Below are 22497 nucleotides of genomic sequence, written 5' to 3' on the forward strand. Positions count from 1 at the left end.
GGATAAGTTCTTCAGAGCATGGGGTAGGTGAGTTTACTTATAGTACCTGGCTCAGTGTCTGGTAATCAATAAAAGCTGAATGAAACCATCCACAGTGCTTTGCACTTTTAAATAGAACTTTACTCACATGAATCTAGGGTCTTGTCTTACCTTCCTTCTGTTACTTTCCTACAATCGCTACATAAAATTTTCAAATGTTACTAAATCAGCTAGAAGGACCCTCGAGGGAATACCAAATTCTTCCCACTCCAGAAATAAAAGCACCCTCCCAGGTGAGGGCAAGAGTTCCCAAACCTAGGGTGGGGCCTTGGGGCGGGGCTGTGTTCAGTCTCCGCCCACTTCCGCTTTCCCAGGCTCTTCTTCCCGGCAACCCTAGCGACCGCCCTGGCGCTCGTCAAGATGGCGGCCGACAGTGAGGTGAGTTTTCTGTTTCCTGTCTAACCTTGTCATCGAGTTCGCTCTTCCACGTCACCACTCAAACCCTTTATTTTCCTCTCCTTCGCACAGCCCGAGTCCGAGGTATTTGAGATTACAGACTTCACCACTGCTTCGGAATGGGAAAGGTGAGTCGCATTTTTGGTTACTGCAACTCTGGGCCCTGGCGTCCGTCCTCAGCTTCCCCAACCCAAACACAACACATGTGACGCCACTCCTGCGGGAAGAGTCAAACTGGTAGGCCCCGGGTCTTTGCTGCTTTCCTTTTCGGGTTAGCCGCGGGCTCTTCCGGGTCTCGCGTCTGAGTAGACCTGCTCGCCGGCGTCAGAAAGCCGCGACACTCCAGCTGTCAGAAAAAGTTTTGTTTACTCTCAAATCACTCTGTACACCTTTGTTCAGCCGGAAAAACTATTTCCAAGCCATCACTATTGCTTTTAGTTTCATTTCCATTTAGCTCACTTTCTTGTCAGTATGTTACATGCCACACAGATAATTTGATAGGACTAAGTAGAAAGCCGTAACTCTTATCGTTTGTCCTTTGAAGAAGTATTTACTGAATGTCCATGTGTCAGATACAGTGTGGGAAATGAATTTAGAGGTATGGTGGTAGGTAACTGGATATGTTCCTACTCATTGTATGTTTAGTTTGGGGGAAGAGACAAGCGTGACTCAAATAATACAATTGAGTCTGTAATTAGAAATTGACAAAGGAGCTAGGAAGGGAAAGAAACCAAAGAGCCTGTAACAGAGGAACTAAATATAGAATAAGGAGTCCGAAGTTGCTCTTCAGCTAAGATGTAGAGTGCTGTTAAGGAAAAAGTTACTGAATCTTTCTGGTTAGATCTCGATACTAGTATGGTGATACAGTCTGAATTTTTTGCTAGTACTGATAAAATTCATATAAGCATTTTATGGTATTTTGAAAGCTATACTTATTTTTATTATAACTGTATTACCTCATAGTAAAATTTAAAATGTCTGTAAACCTACTGCCAGCATATAACTACCATAATTTTTTTTGACATTTCTAATTTATGTGTATGTCATTGTATGGATTAAACCATATTAAACACTTACTTTTGTAGCTTCTTTTTTTCATTTGGCATGAACTTGCTTCCTCAGATGTTCTTCAAAATATAATTTTTAATGAATGCTTGTTCACTGAATGAACATGCCACTTGTTTGCTGCAAGGGAACCTTAAAGTAAGGTACAATTTGTACCGTTAGTATATTGTATACCTAGTGTTTTGGATTTGTTTTATTTTGATTCTTGGAATAGAATCCATGTCCTCTTGCATACTATGTAAGTTACTACCACTAAACCAAAATCCTCGCCTTGTATATATTTTATACAAACATTTTTGCTAACTTACAGGTATAAATATTTGCTCTTTTGTAAATGTGTAAACTTCTGAGGTACTCATTTTCAAAACTAATAATTATTTGACTCTGCCCCAATATGACTTAATGCCGCTTTTAATTTTAAAGAGGGATTAATGAAAAGTTTCAATGAAATCATAAATTCTAATTTACCATTATTATTACTATGTTAAAACAAATTTAAATACTAATTTGTAATGTTACTGAAGAAAAAGTATGGTTCCTTTGAACAGTTTGATTAGAAATACTCTAACAATACTTCCTAGATGTTTTAGGAAGCAATGTTGCATTAGATTACTTCATATTTAACTTACATAAGAAGTTAGACTGCAGCTTTTATTTACTGAAGTTGAGCATGATATTAGTCAGAATTCAGTTCTTTTTGATCATTAAAGTTACAGAGTGAATAGTTTTTAAATCTCTTCATCCATTATTCCTTAAAACTGACAAATTTACTTGCAATGTCTTGTCAGCTATCTCTTAAAATTTGTTTTATTTAATGAGCTAAGTTCTCAATGTTTTGTTTTGGAAGGGGAGGCAAATCAGAGAATTCTTAAAATATATTTAAAAGAAAAGTTCATTTAAATAGATCAGTTATGGTAATAATGGCTTATAATTACTAATTTCATAATTGTCTTTAAAAGTATTTTAATTTGTCAATTTTTACTTCTCCCTGTCTCAAATTTATTATATCATTTTAGTAGGGATATTTGTTACTAGTTTACATTTTTAAAATTTGTGTTTTTAGATAAGCTTTTGTTGTATAAACAGTGGACTTAAATGAATTAAAATTTTAAAAATTCATGAGCTGAATTTTTGCTTTTACTTCATATCCCTACATTAGGCTAATGATATTAAAAATACTGAGTCTTCTTTAATCAGAATGTTAAAATATAGCCAGGTGTGGTGGTACACTTCTGTAGTGTCAGCACTTAGGACTCTGAGGAAGGATCCTGGGCTATACATGAGTTCAAGAATAGCCTGAATTATGTAAGTGAGACCCTGTTGAAAAATAAAAGACGTAAGAATATGAAATATACCTTTTAAAAGAAACTGTACAGCTGAGCATGGGGATACACACCTGTAATCTCAGCACTCTGAAGGCTGAGGCAGGAGGATCATTGCAAGTTCAAGACTAGTGTGGACTACAAAGTGAGCTCAAGGCCAGCCTGAACTGCATAATGAGACCCTATCTCAAAAAATAAGATAAAAAGAAAAGAAATTGTACTAATAGGAAATATTGTACAGTTACTTATTTAGAAAGTTTTTTCTCTTTTTTTCTAGGTTTATTTCCAAAGTTGAAGAAGTCTTGAATGATTGGAAACTGATTGGAAACTCTTTGGGAAGGCCCCTTGAAAAGGTCAGGTTTATTTGCTTGTGGATCTAAATTGTTATTTACATTGAAATCTCTTGTTATTTTCAGCCTTTTATTACACTTGGCACACTTGAATTAAATGTTTAATTTTTAAAATTGGTATAATCTTTAATCATCAAATAGCATGCACAAACTGGATGTGAATTTGTGGCAGATTACAATTGTGGCCAGTGTGTTCTGAGGAGTGTCAGATATTCAATATAGAGGTGGAGATTGATAAACTGGAATTGATGGCTTAACCCAGCTAACTAGATGAATTGAACCATTTAAAAGAAGTACAGGTTAGAATATAAAATCAAGACTAAATAAAATCAAGACTAATTATCCTGATTCAGCAAGCAAGAAAAAATGCAGTTGTACTCTTAAAAGAACTGTTAGCTATAAAATCTTGATACCAAACTTTGTATGCACATTTTAAGCCTGTTGCTGTTGAGCAAAAAGAGACTTAAGAGTTGCATTTACACTACTGTGAATAAGACTATGGCCATGATACAAGAACTTCAGAAACAAACAGATGTAGAGCTGTCACCACTGATGAAAAAAGAAAAACCTGACAGAGCAATTAAAATCTCACTTGCCACACTTATGAAGAAATGGGATTGCAAAAGAAAACAAGTGATTAATTCCAGAGAAAGAGAATACTAATGAAGAAGAAATTGAATCCTGAGAAATGTAGGAAAATATCTTGTTAACAGTTCATGAGTAGAGGTGAGTGGGGTGGAAAAGGAGCAGGAGATTTGGCTTGAGTGATAGGGTCATGATGCCTTTCATAAGAGGATTACAAAGAACAGATATTAATAAAATTCAGCCAAAGGATGGAATGGAAATAAAAAGATTTGAATATATAATTTAAATTTAAATAAATATAACTATATATAAGATTAGTTTTGTAATTTATAATATATACTTAGTTTTGTAATTTATATATATATATATATATATATATATGTATGTATGCTTAGTTTTGTACTTTTAGATAAGGAAGTCCCTTACTAATTTGCATCTTTTCTTTTGTATTGTTGGGATAATAGATGTTCTGGCCTATCATAAAAGAATGTTTGTATATTAAAAAAATATTTATAAAAGATTTTTTTAAATAAGGGCATGAGTATATAAATAAATATTCTTGCTGAGTGATTGTTTCTTCTGATACTTTTTCTTTTGATACTTTGGAATATTAAAAATCTTAAATAATTTGGTTGGTCACAAATTGCATCATCTGGAGTATTGTTTAATGAGAAAGAATCTTGGTTTGCAGCTTACATGCTTTAATTAACAGATAAATTGAGTAAAAATTTTACTCTATGTTATATGGTTCCTCTATCAATAATCCCTGTTGCCCCTTTTTAACTTACGTAAGTTTTATGTAAAATGAAAAACTTATTCTCTAAAGTTGTGTGGAGCTTGTGTTTTTTAAAAAAATTATTGGTATATTTAGATAGACATAATGACCACATTTGTCATAGGGAATTTGTACCTGTATATGATACAATTTTGATTCCTCTTTCGCCCAGTGTTCTCCCTTCCCTTTAACCCTTCATCCCCTCCTTATTTACAAAGCTTTGTTGCTGTTTACTCTTGTTTTGTTTTTTCTTTTCCCTTCCTTTCCCCTTCTCCCTCGCTGGTTCCTCCTTCCTTCTAAACAATTTCTTCCTATTTCATAGTATCTATTGTACATTTGGTCGTTATTTACTCTTTTAGTTTCTCACACCAGGGAAACTGTGATACTTATACTTGTGTGTTCAATTTTTTTCACATAAAGAGTATAGTCTCAAGGAATATCCATTTACCTAGAAATGTCTTGAGTTTATCCTTATGACTGAGTGGTGTTCCATTGTGTTAAAAACCATCTTTTTCCATTTCATGGTTGATGGACATTTGACTTTTTTTCCAAAATTTAGTTTTTATATACTGTGTCACTATAAATATGGGTAGGCATATATTGTTGTGGTATGTTTTTAATTCTTCTGCGAATTACCCACAAGGGTAATAGCTGGGTCAGATGGGACCTCTAAGATACCTTCTTGTAACATCTCCACACTGATTGCCTTGTTACACAAGTCTGCACTCCCACTAACAGTGGAGAAAGGTTATTTTCCTTCCCACATCTCCGCTAGCATATGTTATTGGTTAATTTCTTGATGATAGCCATTCTTTTTGAGGTGAGATGGAATCTCAGTGTTGTTCAGTATCATTTGAGAGATGAAAATTAAAACATTTTTTCATACATTTATTTGCTGTTTATATTTCTTTATCTGAGAAGTGCCCATTTCATGCCCATTTTTGGATTAGACCTTTAAATCTGGGAGGACTGATTTTGTTTTTGTTTTTGTTTTTGTTTTTAGTTCTTTGTATGTTCTTGATAGTAATCTTTTGTCTGAGGAACAGCTGGAAAACATTTTCTCCCATATTGTGGGTTGTCTCTTCACTCTGTTGGTGGTCTCTCTTGATGTGCAAAGCTTTGTTAATTCTTTTTAATAGTTCCTGTGCAGTCATGGTTTTGTTCATGAAATCTTTGCCTACACCTATGTCTCCAAGGATTTTAACTTCTCTCTTTCAGCAGATTTAGTGTTTCAGTTTTAATATTTAGGTCTTTGATCCTTTTCAATTTCAGTTTACTGCACAATGAGAGACATGGGTCTAGTTTTAGTCTTTGGCTTGAGTAAATCCATTTTTCCAGTACCATTTATTAAAGAAGCTTTTTTCCAGTAAACATATTTGACCCCTTTGTCAGAGATAACGTGACTCAGTGTGTTTGGAGTTGTTTCTGCATCTTCTGATCTGTTCCATTGATTCTCAGATCTGTTTTTTGCCAGTACCATACCATTTTTATCATAGTAACTTTGTAGTATAATTTCAGGTCAGGAATTTTGATACTCCCTGATTTTGTTGCCTTGAATTGTTTTTGCTACTCTAGGTCTCTTCTGGTTCCAAATGAATTTTTACGTTTTGTGAGATGTGCTATTGGTATTTTGATTGGGATTACATTAAATCTGTTTAACGATTTTGGAAGTATGACCATTTTCACTATATTGGTTCTTCCTACCCATGAGCAAGGCATATCTTTCCATTTCTAATATCCTTTTTGATCACCTTTTTCAGAATACTATAATTTTCAGTGTATAGATGTTAGATTATTTGGGGTTTTTTAAAAAATGCTATTGTAAAAGGTGTAGGTTCCTTAAATTCTCTGTCAGTACACTTGTTTTTGTACAAGAATGGTATTGGTGGGCCTGGGGATTTTTAGCTCAGTGGCTTAGACACCTGCCTGGCAACTGTGAAGTCATGAGTTCAATCCCAGTATTGGTTTTTGAATATTGACTTTGTATCTGGGTATGCTACTGAATTTGGATATTAAATCTAGAATATGGGCCCGGGGTTTAGCTCAGCAGTATGAGTGCCTGCCTGGCAAGTGCTAGGTCGTGAGTTCAATCCCGGATACCAAAAAAAAAAAAAAAAAAAAAAAAATCTAGAAGTCTTTTGGTGGTTTTTGGAGTCTTCTAGAGTATCATGGTGTCTGCAAATAATGATAATTTTATTTCTTCCTTTCCTATCCTTTTTCTTGTCTAATTGGTCTGGCTACTGCCTCCAGAACTACATTGAATAGGAGTGGTGATAGCAGATATTCTTTTCTTGTTGAGTTTAGAGTGAAAACTTTTTAATCATTTAATATGATTGTTGGCTGTTGGTTTGTCATAAATGACTTTTAACAGATTAAGATAAAGATTTTCTATTCCAACTGTTTTTAAGAAGACCATCTGTAATCATCAACTAGTGATTTCTTACTATTTATTTTTTTCTTTGAAATGTATTATTTCTACCTGTTTTGTGTTTTGTTTAGTCTTTCTTTAAATTCAATTTTAAAAACAAGACACTACAGTACCCAGTGCTGATCATGGAGTGTCCAATGATGTGAAATCCAGCAATACTATTATTCTTTGTTCAGAATGATTTTAACCTGCTTTAGTTTGTTTAAACATAAATGAAGATATGGATAACGGCATGTATGTTTAAGTGTATAGGATTGACAACCATGTTACTAAGTTTTTGTTGGACAGTTTAACAGAACTTTTTGCAGTCTTTCTGTTTGAATTCCCACTTTACATGTTCCATTTTTGTACCTTGAACAACTATTTGGAAAACGACATCAACTAGTAATTTCTTACTGTTTATTTTTTTCTCTGAACGTATGTACTATTTCTACCTATTTTCTGTTTTGTTTAGTCTTTCTTTAAATAAAAATTTTTTAAAAAATACTTTCTACTCCAATTTTCTGTGGGGTTTTTTTATCATTAATGGGCATTGAACTTCATCATAGCTTTTTCTATGGCTGTTGAGATCATGTGATTTTTGTCCTTTGCTCTGTTAATATGGTATACTATTACATTTATTGATTTATGTGTGTTGAACTGTCTCTACAGCTGTGGCATGAATCCCACTTGATCATGGTGTATAATCGTTTGATGATTTGCTGCTTTCTATTTGCGAGTATCTTATTGAAGATTTTTGAGTCTGTGTTCATTAGGGAGGTTGGCGTGTAGTTTTCTTTTTGGTTGGGTTCTTCTCTGGTTTTGGCATCAGGATAATACTTGCTTCCAGGAATGATTTTGGGTATTGTTTCCCTTTCAGTTTCACTAAAGAGTTTCAGTACTACATTAGATCTTCTCTAAATATCTTGTAGAATTCAGCAGTGATTCTGTCAGGACCTGGGCGTTTCTTTGTTGGTAAGTTTTTAACTATTTGATTTTAATCAGTGATACTGGGTTATTTAGAATTTTTATATCTTCTTGATTCAGTTTTAGCAATTCATATGCATCTAGGAATCTGTCCATTTCTTCTGTGCTTTCCATTTTATTACTATACAGGTTCTCCAAGTAGATATTGATGGTTATCTGGATTTCTGAAGGACTTGTTGTGATTTCTTCCTTCTTATTCCTAATTGCAGGGATTTGAGTCTTTCTCTCTTTTGGTAAGATTGGCTTAAGCATTTATGAATTTTGTTTAATTTTTGAAAGAACCAACTCTTTGATTCATTAATTCTTTGTATTGTTTTCTTTTGTGAGGAAGTTGCTGGAATCGAACTCAGGGCCTCATGTTTGCCAGGCAGGTGCTGTGCCACTGTGCCCTGTCCTCAGCCACTTGTATTGTTTTCTTTGTTTCAATTGCAGTAATTTCTACTCTGATCTTTATAATTTTCTCCCTTTTACAAGCTTTGGGTTTGGTTTATCTTTTTCTAGAAGTTTGAGGTTCGGCATTAGGTTATTTGAGCTCATTCTGTTTTCCTGGTGAGAACTGACCACTGTAAATTTCCCTCTTAGTACTGCTTTCATACCATAAGTTACGTTGTATTGGCATTATCATTTAATTGTAGATACTGTTTAATTTTTTCAGTTTCCTCTGTGACCCATTGGTTTTCAGGAAGGTGTTAATTTTCATGTGTTTGTATAGTTTTTGTGGTTTTATTTGCAGTTGATTTTTATCTTCATCGCAGGATGGTCACATAACATGTGTGGGATAATTTCAATTCCTTTGCATCTAGTTAAACTTGTTCTATGGTCTAGTATATGGTCAGTTTTGGAGAATGTCTTACGTGCAACTGAAAAGAATGTCTTCTGATGCTGTGGGTGGAACACTGTAGACATCTACCAGATCCATTTGTTCAGTGATTTAGTTCTGGTATTTCTTCGTTGAAAATTTTTTTCCAGTTAATCTATTTGTGACAGTGGAATATTAAGTTCCCCCATTACAATTGTGTTAGCACTTGTTTGATTTTTCATGTCTGTTAATATTTGTCTTATATAGTTGGGTTCACTGATATATGGTACATACATATTTATGATTGTTACCTACTCTTCTTTGGAGTTTCCTCTTAACAAGTGTGTAGTGACATTGTCTCTTTTGATAACTCCTAGCTTGAAATTCACATTGTTGGCAAATGGAATAGCTACCCCTACTTTTTTTGTGGATCCTGTCACCTGGAGTATTGTTTCTCATCCTTTTACTTTCATTGTATTAATTTATTTTTGAATTGTTTCCTTTAGGCAGCATATTGTTGGATCTTGCTTCTTCATTGTGCTAGTCTGTATCTTTTGATTGGTGAATTGAGATCATTTACATTGATTGTTAGAACTGGTTATTATTAGCTTATACTTCTCATACTATTTTCCTGTTGTGTTGTTGGTACCCTTTCTTTCTCCTCTGTTTTATTGCTTGCCCTGCCTGGTGTCTTGTGTTGGTATTCTTGGAATTGTGATGTTGATATCTCTTTCTAAAATATCCTTCAGAGCATTTTGAATAGCTGGTTTGGTGGTCATGAATTTTTTTTTTTTTTTTTTGGTACCAGGGACTGAACTCACAACCTCATGCTTGCCAGGCAGGCGCTTAAGCCACTGAACTAAATCTCCGGTGTTGGTCACGAATTTCTTCAGATGTTTGTCATGGAAGTATCTGATTTTTCCATTGATTTTTGAGAAATAGTTTTGTAAAGTATATCAATCTTGGTTGGAGATGTTTTCTTTTAGGGCTTGACATACTTCAAACTCCTTGACTTGAGGTTTTGTGTTGAGAAATTTGTTGTGATTCTGATTGGCTTTTGCTTTTTTTTTTTCCAAATCCATTTTATTCAGACATAAGAAAGAAAGAAAGAAGAAAAACCACAACAAAATTACAAAGTACATCAATCAGAGGTAAAAATGAATCATACATTGTGCATTGTCATTCCCAAATCATTCACCCAGAGCACAAGACATCTGCCTTCAATTGTCCAAACAGTACCAGTACAAATCTTCCTCTTTAGCAGACTCAGAGAAATCAGTAGTATAACTATCTTAACTGTTTTTGGTATACATATGCATACACATATACATGTCTTTTTGCTTGTCACAGTAATAAAACAATATGACATTTACACATGTGTGTCTTATTTCACTAAGAAGTATGTTCTCAAGGTGCATCCATTTACCTATAAAAGTGTTGAGTTTATCATTCTTTATGGCTGAGAAGTACTACATTATATAAAAATACCACATCTTTTTTATCCCTCAGTCGGTGGGCAATTTTGTTTCCAAAATCTGGCTATTGTATACTGTTCTGTTAAAAATGTGGGTGCACATATATCACTGTGGTATGATGTTTTTAATTCTTTTGGGAAGATACCCAGAATGGAAATAGCAGGGTTGCGTGGGACCTCCAACCCTAGTTTTTTGAAGAATCTCCATACTGATGTTCACAGTGGTTGCACCAGTCTGCATTCCCACCAACAGGGGAAAAGGGGTCCTTTTTTCCCCAGCCCTTCCAGCAGTTGTTGTTATTTAATTTCTTGATAGTAGCCATTTTTTCTGGGGGGAGGTAGAGTCTCAGTGTTTTAATTTTCATCTCTTGAATGACCAGTGATGTTGAACATTTTTTTCCACATAATTATTTGCTGTCTGTAATTCTTCATTTGAGATATGTGTATTCATCTCAAATGCCCACTTTTTGATTGGGTCTTTAAATCTGGGAGGACTGATTTATTATTTATTTTTTAGTTCTTTGTATGTTCTCGACAGTAATGCTTTGAGGAATAGCTGGCAAACATTTTCTCTCATGTTGTGGGTTGTCTCTTCACTCTGTTGGTCTTTTCTCTTGTGCAAAAGCTTTTTAGTAGAATGAGATCCCAGTTGTTGGTTCTTTGTGATAGTTGTTTTGCAATCTGGGTTTTGTTCATAAAGTCTTTGCCTACACCAGTGTCTTCAATAGTTTTACCTACTCTGTCTTCCAGCAGATTTAATGTTTCTGTTTTAATATTAAGATCTTCAATCCATTCTGATTTTATTTTAGTGCATGGTGAAAGATAAAGAGTCCAGTTTTAATCTTCAGCGTGTGCAGATTGTTTTTCTAGCACCACTTACTAAAGAGGCTATCTTTTGACCATTGAATGTATTTGGCACCTTTGTCAAAGATGGCTTAGTCTGTTTGCAGTTGTTTCTGCTTCTTCTAATCTAGTCCATTGATCTTTGGATCTGTTCGGGTTTGACATAATCAAACAAAAGAGCAAAAGCCAACCCAACAAAATAATGGAAACAATATAGGACTTCCAAAACAAGACCATAGGGAATCAACAATGACCACAGCCCTCAGAAGCAGATGCCCCCTTACATGTCTGTCACACTATTTACTGCTAACTTCTAAACCAGTGATCAGACCGCTAGCCCTAGACCTGCAGTATTAGCGAAACACCAAAGCACCACAGACATTCTATTGCATTTCACCTCCACAGCTATCATCACAGCCTATGTTTTTTCTGCTAAGACAGTCACTTATCGTGGGGGTGCAGCAGGGTGGGGGGGATGCTACTTCTTGTTTGCCAGCCCATATACCAGAGGGGCTGGGGTCTGCCTTTTCAGCTCCACAGGGCAGCACTCATGGTGCTGCTTCCTAGACTGAGTTTGCTTGCTCACTGATATGTCCTTCCTTCTCTCTACCTCTGGTCCATGAATGGCCTACTAACTCACTTTTAAAGAATAAAAGATGACAGAAGTAACAAAGTCACTTCCGACTTGTGTGATTCTGTTGCACAGTTACTTGCTCACAGGCAAGCTAGCTCCCTGGTTTGGAGCAATCTTGCAGAGAGGCTGGCAGGGCAGGGAACACAGGCCTGGGGCACAGAACTGCGGGACCAATCACACAGAACTGCAGCCTCGGTCCCGCAGCCCTGACTCCAATTAATCTTAAGTTGTTCTTCTTTGTCTCATCTAACAGCTGCTGAATTGATTTCTCATGGTTCCTTGCTAGTTTTGAGAAATCTTTCTTTTCCTGGTTGCTAACTGTTACAAGCATGTCTTCAGTATCTGAGATCCTGTCTTCACATTGGCCTAATCTACTTCAAATACTTTCAATGGAGTTTTTATTCTCCTGGATATCTGCTTAAATCTGCTTTACAGATTCCATTTTTTTTTTCCTATGCTGTGCTTCCATAATTCTCTTAAACTCATGTATTTTTTTTTCCTGTGTCTACTCTAAATCGCTAAGTGTGGTGTGTGTTTTGGTAATCTCTGTAGTTGGTTGAGAGATTATTTCTAATTTTGTTTTTTCCAGAGCCTCATTCAGTTGCTTTGTTGTTACCACTTTGGAGAGACCTGGTGGTGGGGGGTTTTCTAATTGTCCCATCTCGTTGCCTCCTGTGTTTGCCTTTGGTGAACTGGATGTCTGGGGTTGCATCTTGTTTAAGTGTCTTCTCATCTCTTTTCTTTTTTTAGTTTAATTCCTGGGATGATGTTTGTAAGTTGCCTATGGTGGGTTACTTTTTTTGTGATATTTAGGACGTTTAGGTGATGATTACTTCTCTAAGGTGTAACTGGTTTTTGGGTTTTGGATCTGTTGGAAGATCTTACCTCTTTAATTGGCTTTTATTTATAGGTGATTTCTTTTTTCTGACTGCTTTTAATATTCTGTCTTGTGCTGGATTTCTGGAATGTTTATTATATGCCTTGATGTAGATTTGTTATGGTCATGGCTATTTGGAGTTCTGTATGCCTCACTTATGTTTGGAAAGTTGTGTGCCATTACTTCTATAAAAAGAATTTTATGGCATTTGCAGTACTATCTCATTGACTCTACTCAATCTTATGTCCTTCATTTTGATCTTTTTTTTCCTGACATATGTAGAAAATACATCTTAGTTCCTTTTTTTCATCTTTCCCCCCATCCACCTTTTAATTCCCTTCTCTTTTTTTTTTTTTGTTCATGTTGTAATATGTAATATTTACATTTTTTGTGTGGAGTTGGTATATGTAAATAATACATCCTAATTTCTTTCTTCATTCTGTTTCTTTTCCTCCCTCTGCCTTGCATTTCTTGACCCCCCTCCTTTTTTTTTGGTTTGGTTTGGTTTTGGTTTTGGTTTTTTGGTACCGTGAATTGAACTGATGACCTTGCACTTTCCAGGCAGGTGCATATGCTGCTGAGCTATATTCTACATCTCTTCCCCTTTGAAAGAGATATATTTCTATACTTCCTATTATCTGCCTTTTATTTGGTGCTTTATAATTTGAATTTCTCATATAAAAGAAATGTGATATTTAAGCTTGTGTGTTTGAATTACTTTATTTAACATTATGGTCTCAGAGTGTACCCATTTTGCTGCAAATGACTCGTTTGTCCTTATGAAAAAGTATTACTCTATTGTGTTTAAATACCACATTTTAAAAATCTGTTCATCTGCTCATAGACATAGAGGTTGCTTCCAAGATTTTGCCATTATGAAGTGTGCTGCTGTAAACATGGGTGTCTTAATTACTTTTCTCTTTTGCTGAGACAAAAATACCTGATGCCCAAAGTTAAAGAAGGAAAGGTTTATATAGCTCAGTTTGTGGAGGTTTCAGTCCATAATCAGTTGGCTCCAAGGCATGGTGGTGTGACAGAAGGATAATAGTTCATGGTGGCAGAAGACAGCAACAGCAACAAGAGCCAAAAAGGGAGGAGAGAGCAAACCTCTTTTCCTCCCTTATATTGTATGCAAAATACCTACCCCAGAGTGGGTGTAGCATTCACACCCATAATTCCAGAATTAGGCCACAAATCAATCACAGAGTCTAAAAGCCCACCCTATTACTGAATGGGGCTTTGGGGACATCTGGACGCAAAGTATAACAATGAGTCTGCTTGTATTATTACCATATGATTGATATCTGTAACTCTTCGGAGGATAAGTAGAAAGAGAATAGCTGGGTCAAATGGAATTTCTAATTTCAGTTTTTAGATTTGTTTGTTTGTTTTTTGTACCAAGGACCAAACTCATGACCTCCTGCTTGCCAGAAGGCGCTTACATGGATGAGCTAAATCCCTGGCTGGGTTTGTTTGCTTTTGAGTAGTCTCTCTACCGATTTCCCTATAGTACTATAGTACTAGTTTACATTCCCCCCAGTAATGTAGAACAGTTTGCTTTCCACCTTTGCCAGCATTTGTTACTTGATTTCTTGGTGGTGGCCATTCTTTCTGGAGTAAAATGGAATCTCATTTTACTTCTCATTTTTTGAATGACTAGTGATGTTAAGGATTTGTTCATGTATTTATTGGCCATTTATATTTCTTTAAAAGAAGCAAGCAGCAGAATTAAAAGACAAGCTACAGAAGGGAAAAAATTTTGCCAGCTATTCCTCAAAGAACCAATATCTAGAATATGAAAAGAGCTGAAAAATACAAATTTCTCCCCAAGAAAAACACCTGATCAAAAAATGGACCAATGAAATGAATAGACTTCATGTTTTATGTTACATTCTTTTGAAATAAAACTGATGTTTTATTATAATTTGTTATTAACTCATTAATAATTTAACTGCAGTTTATACCTGTTAAGAATTCTAAGCAGGCACGGTGACTCACATCTATAATCCCGGCATTTGGGGGGCTGGAGGATCACCATGAATTCAGGGACACCCTGGGTTATGTAGTGAGTTTCAAGGTTAGCATGATCTATGTAGTGATCTCAAATAAAACAATTCAAAAAATTCAGTTTTTAGTTATATGGGAGTGATAATAATTTAAAGTTCTCAAAAACTACTAGGGTTTTTTTTTCCTTTACGTATGTGAATATAAACAAAATAATCAACATTATAGAAATTACACATCATTTAAGATTTGGTGGAGCATATAAAATAAACTGATTTTCTATATTAAAATACTTTAATTAATTCCTTTAGTATTTTTTTTTATTTATGAGGAAAAAGAGAAAAACACAAAACAAAACAAAGCAGTGTAAGGTTACACATAATACAGAACTACAAAAAAAAAACATAACAGTAAGAAATCACCTGTTAATAGATTACATATTATCATCTTGGAAATAGTTGCTCAAATCACAGTATCAAAGAATACAAAGTAGACATTCAAACAGAGAGACTGCAAACAGCTGTGTTCAATGATCCAAAAACATTAATATAGTCAGCTATTTAACACCCCTAAACACACTTGCTGTTATATCCATTAGAGCTCTTTTTTTTTTCCTCCCTCTCTTTTTTACAACAAAATTTACACATTTTGGATTTTATTACTCCTTAGTTCTTATTACTTTTGGGGGGGGGGAGAATAAAGTCAAATATGGCAAAACAAAGCTGTCAGTCAAAACCAAGGATAGACATAGCACATGATGTAGAACAGAGTACAAGGTTATTAACAATGGTTATCAACGTTGTCTCTTGTTTCCTTAAAAAAAATTGTCTATCTCATTAGATATTATAAAGTTGGACAAGACAGTAGAGAACAAGACCAATAAAACTTAGGCATTGTGAACATTACAGGACTTCCAAAGGAGACAATAGTCAAACCAGAATGGGCATCTTTGTGAATCTTATTGCCTTCAAAGTAGTTGCCTATACCCTCAGACTTGATACTATCGCACAGAATGGAACAGAGTCAATCAGTCAAAACAAGATCATGGGAGTATTACAGGACTTCAAAACAAGTTAATAGGAAATCGAAAAGAGTTACTATTATATATCCTAATTTTTAAAATTTTTCCCTTAATTAAAATAAACATAAGAAATAACTAAATAATTTTTTTAAAGAATAGTAGTTACCATAGTGTCTGTCTTTTTCCTTGAAATATTTGGATAAAACTTCATATACTATAGCTTCAAATATTTCCATATCAAGAAGCCCAGAATAAAGCCTTTCTAATTAATAAGTGAAAATTTTATAAGGCTTCAAGGCCACATAATGGGGAATCATGATTACCACATATTTTTATATATTTGAGTCATTACTTACATTAGGGAAACTATTCGGTATTCATATATGCGAGATTGATTTATTTCACTTATGAGTATGGTCTCAAGCTGCGCCCATTTATTGATAAATATCTCAACGTGATCCTTCTTTATAGCTGAATAATACTCCATTGTATAGAAATACCACAACTTTTTTATCCATTCCTCAGTTGATGGACACTTGGGTTGTTTCCAAGATCTGGCGATTACAAATTGTGCTGCTATAAACATAGGTGCACATTAATTAATTCCTTTAACATACTTGGGCTCCAACCCAAGGCCTCATGCTTGGTAAGTAAGTACTCTAGCACTGTACTGTGTCCTCAGTCCTTTTTATTTATTTTGAGACTGGTTCTTGCTAAGTTGTCCAGGCTCGTCTCAAACCTTCATTTCTGCTTTAGCCTTCCAAGTAGCAATGATTATAGATGTGTTTTACCATGCACAGCTAAACTTCTGAATAAAGAGAAAATATGAAATTTCGCCCTATCCACTTGGAACAAATATGTGATAACATGTATTTCTCCCATTAAGATTAAAGGCAAAATAAATTCCATTAGCCAGAAGGGGAAAAGATTTATATTAAAAAAGAGAGCTTAATTAGGTGCTTATAATTTCTGATACCACATTCTTTAATTCTTTCAGTTATTATACATATTTACTGAATACTTAGTGCCAGATGGAAGAAGTAGTGAACAGAATAAGATCTTTGCAGCCATTGAAAGTAAATTCTAGTATGGAGATGAGTAAAAAAAGAAATAAAATTAAAATACTAGATGCTATGTTCAGTTTTAGGATTTAAATGGTTAATGTGTTTATAGTAGATAGCTTAGGCTAAAGACATGTTACATCCAGCCTATTTTTTGTTAGAGCTAGTCAGTAGTACATGGACAGATATGGAAAAAGGAGCAGATTTCAAGGTGAGCTATAAATATAATGAATAAAAGTAAAGTATAAATGACAGGGATTATTTGGCATAGAAAAATATAGATAATTCCTTAAGAGATTTTAAATTATGTGAAGAACAGTGATTAACAATTTTTGTCTTCCACTGAGAGGGAATTGAAACTTTTTTAAAAAAATTTTTAAGTATGGAAAATTAAAAAAAAAACATATAAAGTTAAAGTAGTATAATGAGCTCTCTGTTTCCCTATCACTTTAGTTTGTCTATTTTATTTTATTCTTTGAGACAGGGTCTCTCTATGTAGTTGAGGCTAGTTTTGAACTCACTATGTAGCCCAGACTGCCCAGACTGAATTTGCAGTAATCTTCCTGCCTCAGCCTCCTGAGTGCTGGGATTACAGGCGTTCATTACCACGTCCAGCTCACATTGATCTATTTTATATTCCTATCAAATTATAGGACATTTTTGTCCTTTAAGAAAAATCTCTTAATAATGCTTTCTTGTTAATCTTTTCTCCAGTCATTTACTGGTTTGTTTTTGTTTTTTAAACCATAGATTACTTCTCTTTGTGCTATAATTTAATCTACAGCTGTCCCTTAGGTTTCTGTGAAAGGTTCCATGAGTTTGCTCAAAAACCAAAATTTGTAAATGGCCAAGTCCCTTATATAAAATTGTAATGATATATGCATATTCTTCTGTGTACTTTTAAATTATACCTAAATTACTTATAGTACCTACAATGTAAATAATCGTTATATTCATTATCGAGTTCTGACCTAGATCCCCGATCTCCCAAATGAGTGTACAGCGGAGGTTAAGAGACAAATCATATGATTTTTAGGGCTCCAGGAGGGCCAAAACTCTTTAATTAAGCACGAGACTTTGAGGGTTAAGAGAAAGGATTCTCTGAATCAATCCACTTATATTAGGACAGAGGGCAGAGAAACTGAGAAAAGTGCAGGCAATGAGCAGAACCTTGGGAGTCACTTCAAAGGCCTCTCCAGGCATGAATCAAGTCAATTAGTAGAACTATCTTATCACAAAGGCCATGGTAGAAGTGAAACTATAGGAGTAATCTTTGCAGCTGCAGTCTCTACCTTGTTAATTGGGGTTGTAGCCAAGTGTCTGCAGCTGTGGCCTTATCGTGCCCTTTGAGATATCTCTGGCCTCACAGGCCACTACAGGCATCAGCCAGGACCAAATCCTGCTCAGAGCTGCTTCATAGTGGTCTCCAACAATCCATAAAATTCCTGTGCATGTATTCAGTACAGATGATTTTTGATTGAAGGTTGGTCAAATCCATAGCCACAAAAGCACAGGTCCTGTTTTATATGGTATACAGTATGTTCTTTTGTACTTAGCTTTTTTTGCCTCTATTACTAGAAATTAAATTTCTAATTAAGTATTTTTGATTGAAGGTTGGTCAAATCCATAGCTACAAAAGCATAGGTCCTGTTTTATATGGTATACTGTATGTTCTTTTGTACTTAGCTTTTTTGCCTCTATTATTAGAAATTAAATTCATAGCCTTTAGATTCAGTTATATTCCCAGTTCTTTATTTTTTATTTTCAAACAAGGCCTCATTAAGTTGCTAAGTTGCCCAGGCTAGGTTCAAACTTGTGATCCTCCTATCTCAGTCTCCTAGTGTGCTGAGATTACAGGTATGTGCTACACACCTGGCTTACTTTCATCTTTTATCTGTTGTGAAAAATGCTATGTGAACACAAGTATGCAAATAATCTAAGTTTCTACTTCCAGTTTTGTTAGTCTTATATACAAAAAGCAGAATTGCTGAATCATTTAATGATTCTGTTTTTAATTTTGGGATAACAGCCATGAATTCTAGCTTAATGATGTGCCCCTCTCCCAGATTTTTAAACATTTTTTTTTATTTTAAAGATAGTAAAATACAACAAAACAGTACAGAACAAAGCCAATCAAGACAATGCAGTGAAATTGGTATAGAACTTCAGAGTAGGATATGGGGATAACAATAATGGGTACCATAGTATAGCTTGTTTTCTTCACAGTAGTTGTCCATTCCATTAGGTATAGCAAAATCAAACCAAAAACAGAATATTATAAAACCTATCAAAACAGAATATCGAATAGAGCAAAACAGTTCCTCAGAACAAAGCAAAACAGTTAGAACAATATTGGACTTCAAAGACGAGATAGAAGGAAATCCCCCATATTTGCTATATTTCATACTGTCGTCCTCCCAAGAGATGCTCAGACTGCTGGCCCCAGGCCTGCAAAATCAACCAAACAACACAAGCATTGAGTTGTTTTATGTACCTTAGTTGCTATCAACTCAGCCTGTGCTCTGAACCAGCTAGTTGCTTGGGAGGGTGAGGATGCTTGGGGCATGGAATTTGATTTGCAGCCCATGCGCTGGTAGGCTCATGGGAGGTGCTATTTGACTTTTCTCTTTCTGGAACCCGTGGCTCACCAAAAAGGCTAGCTAGTCGGCAGCTTTTCCCAGTTCCAGCATGGCCAATTCTTGAGACACTGGCTCTTCCCTCTCTGGAACCTGTGTGACATAGCCAGCAAGGCTGGCTATTTGGTTTCTTGGTGGCTTCTCTCAGTCCCCATAATTCCCCTCCCTGATTTATTAAAGATGATGTTTTTGTTGGCTTCTGTTCTCTGTACTTTCTGATAAGAACGTAGATAACTGTTTATGTTTCTGTATACTTCAGTATTTTGCTCTCTGGCTGCTTTCAAGATTTTTTGTTTAAAAAAGAAAAATGCTTTCTCTTTTAAACTGCCATGTGCATAGGTGTATTTTATTGTTTTATTAATATTCTTTATTGTTTTTTGATGCATTAAGGTGTGCTTACATTTAACCTGAATACTTCCCCAAAGGTAGGTCCCTGAGGTTCTGCTATCCTAAGTCTTTGCTTCTCTACTTTTTTAGGTTGGATATTTCCTTTTGATTTTGAGTTCATTCGCACTTTCTCCTGGTGTTTTAAACTTGCTATAAGCTTATCTGGTATGTTTTTCAATTTAGTTACTGTAATTTATAGGTCTAGAATTTCTGTTTGGTTCTTACATTATCCAGATCTCTGAGATTGCTCATATTCGAATTTGTTTTCAAAATGTTGCTTTAAAATTTATTACAGTAAAAGACACTTTGCCATTAATCTCCTTTGATAATACACACTTATTTTTTCTTGCCACCTTCAGAAGCTGTTTTTGCACTTTTATTTTTTGATATTTAAAGAGATTTCTGTCCAGTAAAAAATATTCATATATGCACAGTATTTGTAAATCAACAGTTGTACTAAGTTGCATTTAGTTAATTTTAAATTTCAGTTGCCTTTTCCTCCTAACTTGAACAAATGGAGAAAAAAAAGGCAACTAAGAAAGAGGGATAGCTCATGGCAGCTTCTTTTCCAGGATCCTAACTTTTTCTTCCAACAGTCATTCAGTTTCACATACCTCACTTTTTCTTTTCTCTTAGAATTTTAAAGGTCTGCTGGTATTTTGGTAATTCTGCTGGAATTGTTTAGACTTCCTGCAAATACTGCTTTTGGTTGGGCTGTGGCTATTGTTTTTTTTTTTTTTTTTTTGTAAGTACATATTTGTAGTATATAATGTTTACATTCCTTGTAGGGAGTTGATACATGTACGTGTGCTAATTCCTTTTTTAATCTCCTTTCCTTTCCCTTTCACGTCCTTCCATCACTTTATTGATTATTTATTTATTTATTTTTGTGCATGTTATCAAGGGCCTTGTCTTAATTGCCCATCAGTTTCTAGTTATTACTGAAAGTCTAAATCAGGATTTTGTTACTTCTGTTCTTCGTATTTGTGGCCATTCTTTTTATTACTTCCTAGTGCTCTTACAATTATATACGCGAGTGACTCTGACTACTATCATGGATGATATTGTGTACCTAGATCTGATTAATATTTGAGATTATGTTTGTTGACAAGACCTGTGTGTCCTGTGTACTGTTTACTTTATTTTACTTATTTATTTTGGTTTTTTGAGACAGTGTTTTGCTGAGTATTTTAGGCTGGCCCTGAACTCACCATGCATCCCAAACCTTCCTTCCTCTCCACTCATGTGTAAGAGGCAGAGAGCTCCCAGAGACTGCCTTTCTTTTTCTTTGTTTTTTTCCTTTTGTGAGACAAGGTCTCACTCTGTAGCTCATATTGGCTAGGAACTCACTGTGTACCCCAGGCTGGCCTAAAACTCACAGTGATCCTCTTATCTCAGTCTCCTGAATGCTGGGATTACAGGTGTGTGCCACCACACCAGGCAAAAAGATAAACATTTGATATATAGTAAAATATCATTAGGATGTTTTAAAAATACAGTTCAATTTAATTTAGATTTGTAGATACTTGGCCATTAATACACATAAAACATTAAGATAAAGCCATGAAAACATTTCTTAATGCTTAGTAATTCACAAAATCATTGTGTGAATATTTTGTTCAGTTTGGGGTCTATCTTGGCATATTGCTTGTTTGTTATTTTCTGCCTCATAGTACTACTGTGCTATAAATAACAGTCTCCACTGGAAACAACAACTGTGGGAAAAAATCATTTTTTGAGAGGTACATAAGTAAGGAACTCTTTGGAACAGAAATGTTTTCCACTTTTAGAACTTGGTTTTCAGGTTTTGAGAGCTTAGAGTATCAAACCTTGAGAAAACATGAAGCCCCCTTTTAGGAAATAAGTGCTACAAATGTCATATCATTTAAATTCATTCTTTCTACTACGTTATGAAGCTGTATGCTGTAATAGATATTACCAGTTTTGAGTTCTTTTAATAATAAATTTTACTGCCATATATTTTTTCTAGTTTTAAAAATTTATAAAATATTTAATCACTTTTAAATTTACCAGTAGAAATTCTGTTATTGGTAAAGAAATTTTTATGTGTATGTGAAGAGGATGAGATTTACTAGGTATTCATGATTTTATATAGTGACTCATAGGAAAATTATTTGAAAATTAGAGTTTTTAAGGCATGCAATAGTTAATACTCTAGGAGACTTTTTTCATTGTGACAAATCATTTATATTCTCTTTCTGCTTTATGTGGAGAGTAGCTATAATGTGAAACTCATATAGATTAATGGACAGAAAAAGGAAAAAAACTCCACTGTGATTAATAAACATAATAGTAACTACTGAATACTTTAAGGTGGATGTTTTTCCATTTTATTGTTAAATACAGGGTATATTTACTTCTGGCACATGGGAAGAGAAATCAGATGAAATTTCATTTGCTGATTTCAAATTTTCTATCACTCATCATTATCTTGTACAAGAGTCCAATGAGAAAGAAAGGAAAGATGAAGTACTGGAAGGTAAGTTTTATAGTCTTGTAATTATAATTTTGAATTATGAATTTGTGCCTGAAACCACAGATGGTATCAAATCCTACAGGAATTTTCCATTTAATATTTTTGGACTACATTTGGTAACTGAATCTGTAGAAAGCAAATCTGTGAATAAGGCAGTACTACTCCATTCTTCCATATTTATTTAGAAAAGAAACATGCAGATCATGTTAAAAGTTTATTTGGTTAATGACTATTATCATTTGTAAGTATAGTCCTTCCTTTTCTTGTGCAACAGTAGCATTGTATGACCTTTTCTTTTTCTTTCTTAAGGTGATTTCTCCAAAATATAGAGAATACAA

The 22497-nt window shown here is 34.6% G+C and overlaps 1 protein-coding gene across 4 annotated transcripts in view; it reads left to right on the forward strand.

Annotated features, from left to right (window-relative positions):
* The first annotated feature begins 349 nt into the window (after positions 1 to 349).
* The window catches only part of Rab3gap1 (RAB3 GTPase activating protein catalytic subunit 1), a 90616-nt gene continuing 68468 nt past the window's right edge, over positions 350 to 22497 (forward strand). The window contains exons 1-4 of one of the 4 annotated variants that reach the window (XM_003478725.5): positions 350 to 417; positions 508 to 563; positions 3100 to 3175; positions 22030 to 22162. In XM_003478725.5, the coding sequence (XP_003478773.2) occupies positions 400 to 417; positions 508 to 563; positions 3100 to 3175; positions 22030 to 22162 (283 nt within the window). In that variant the 5' untranslated portion in view covers positions 350 to 399. Of the gene's footprint in view, positions 418 to 505; positions 564 to 3099; positions 3176 to 19752; positions 19828 to 22029; positions 22163 to 22497 lie in introns of those variants that run through there. The other 3 variants (XM_003478724.5, XM_063258987.1, XM_063258988.1) reach the window with 3 other exon arrangements.

The sequence above is a fragment of the Cavia porcellus genome, unplaced genomic scaffold (assembly GCF_034190915.1).
Source record: "Cavia porcellus strain 051 isolate PalLab524CR breed Dunkin Hartley unplaced genomic scaffold, mCavPor4.1 scaffold_12, whole genome shotgun sequence".
In the NCBI taxonomy this organism is placed as follows: domain Eukaryota; kingdom Metazoa; phylum Chordata; class Mammalia; order Rodentia; family Caviidae; genus Cavia; species Cavia porcellus.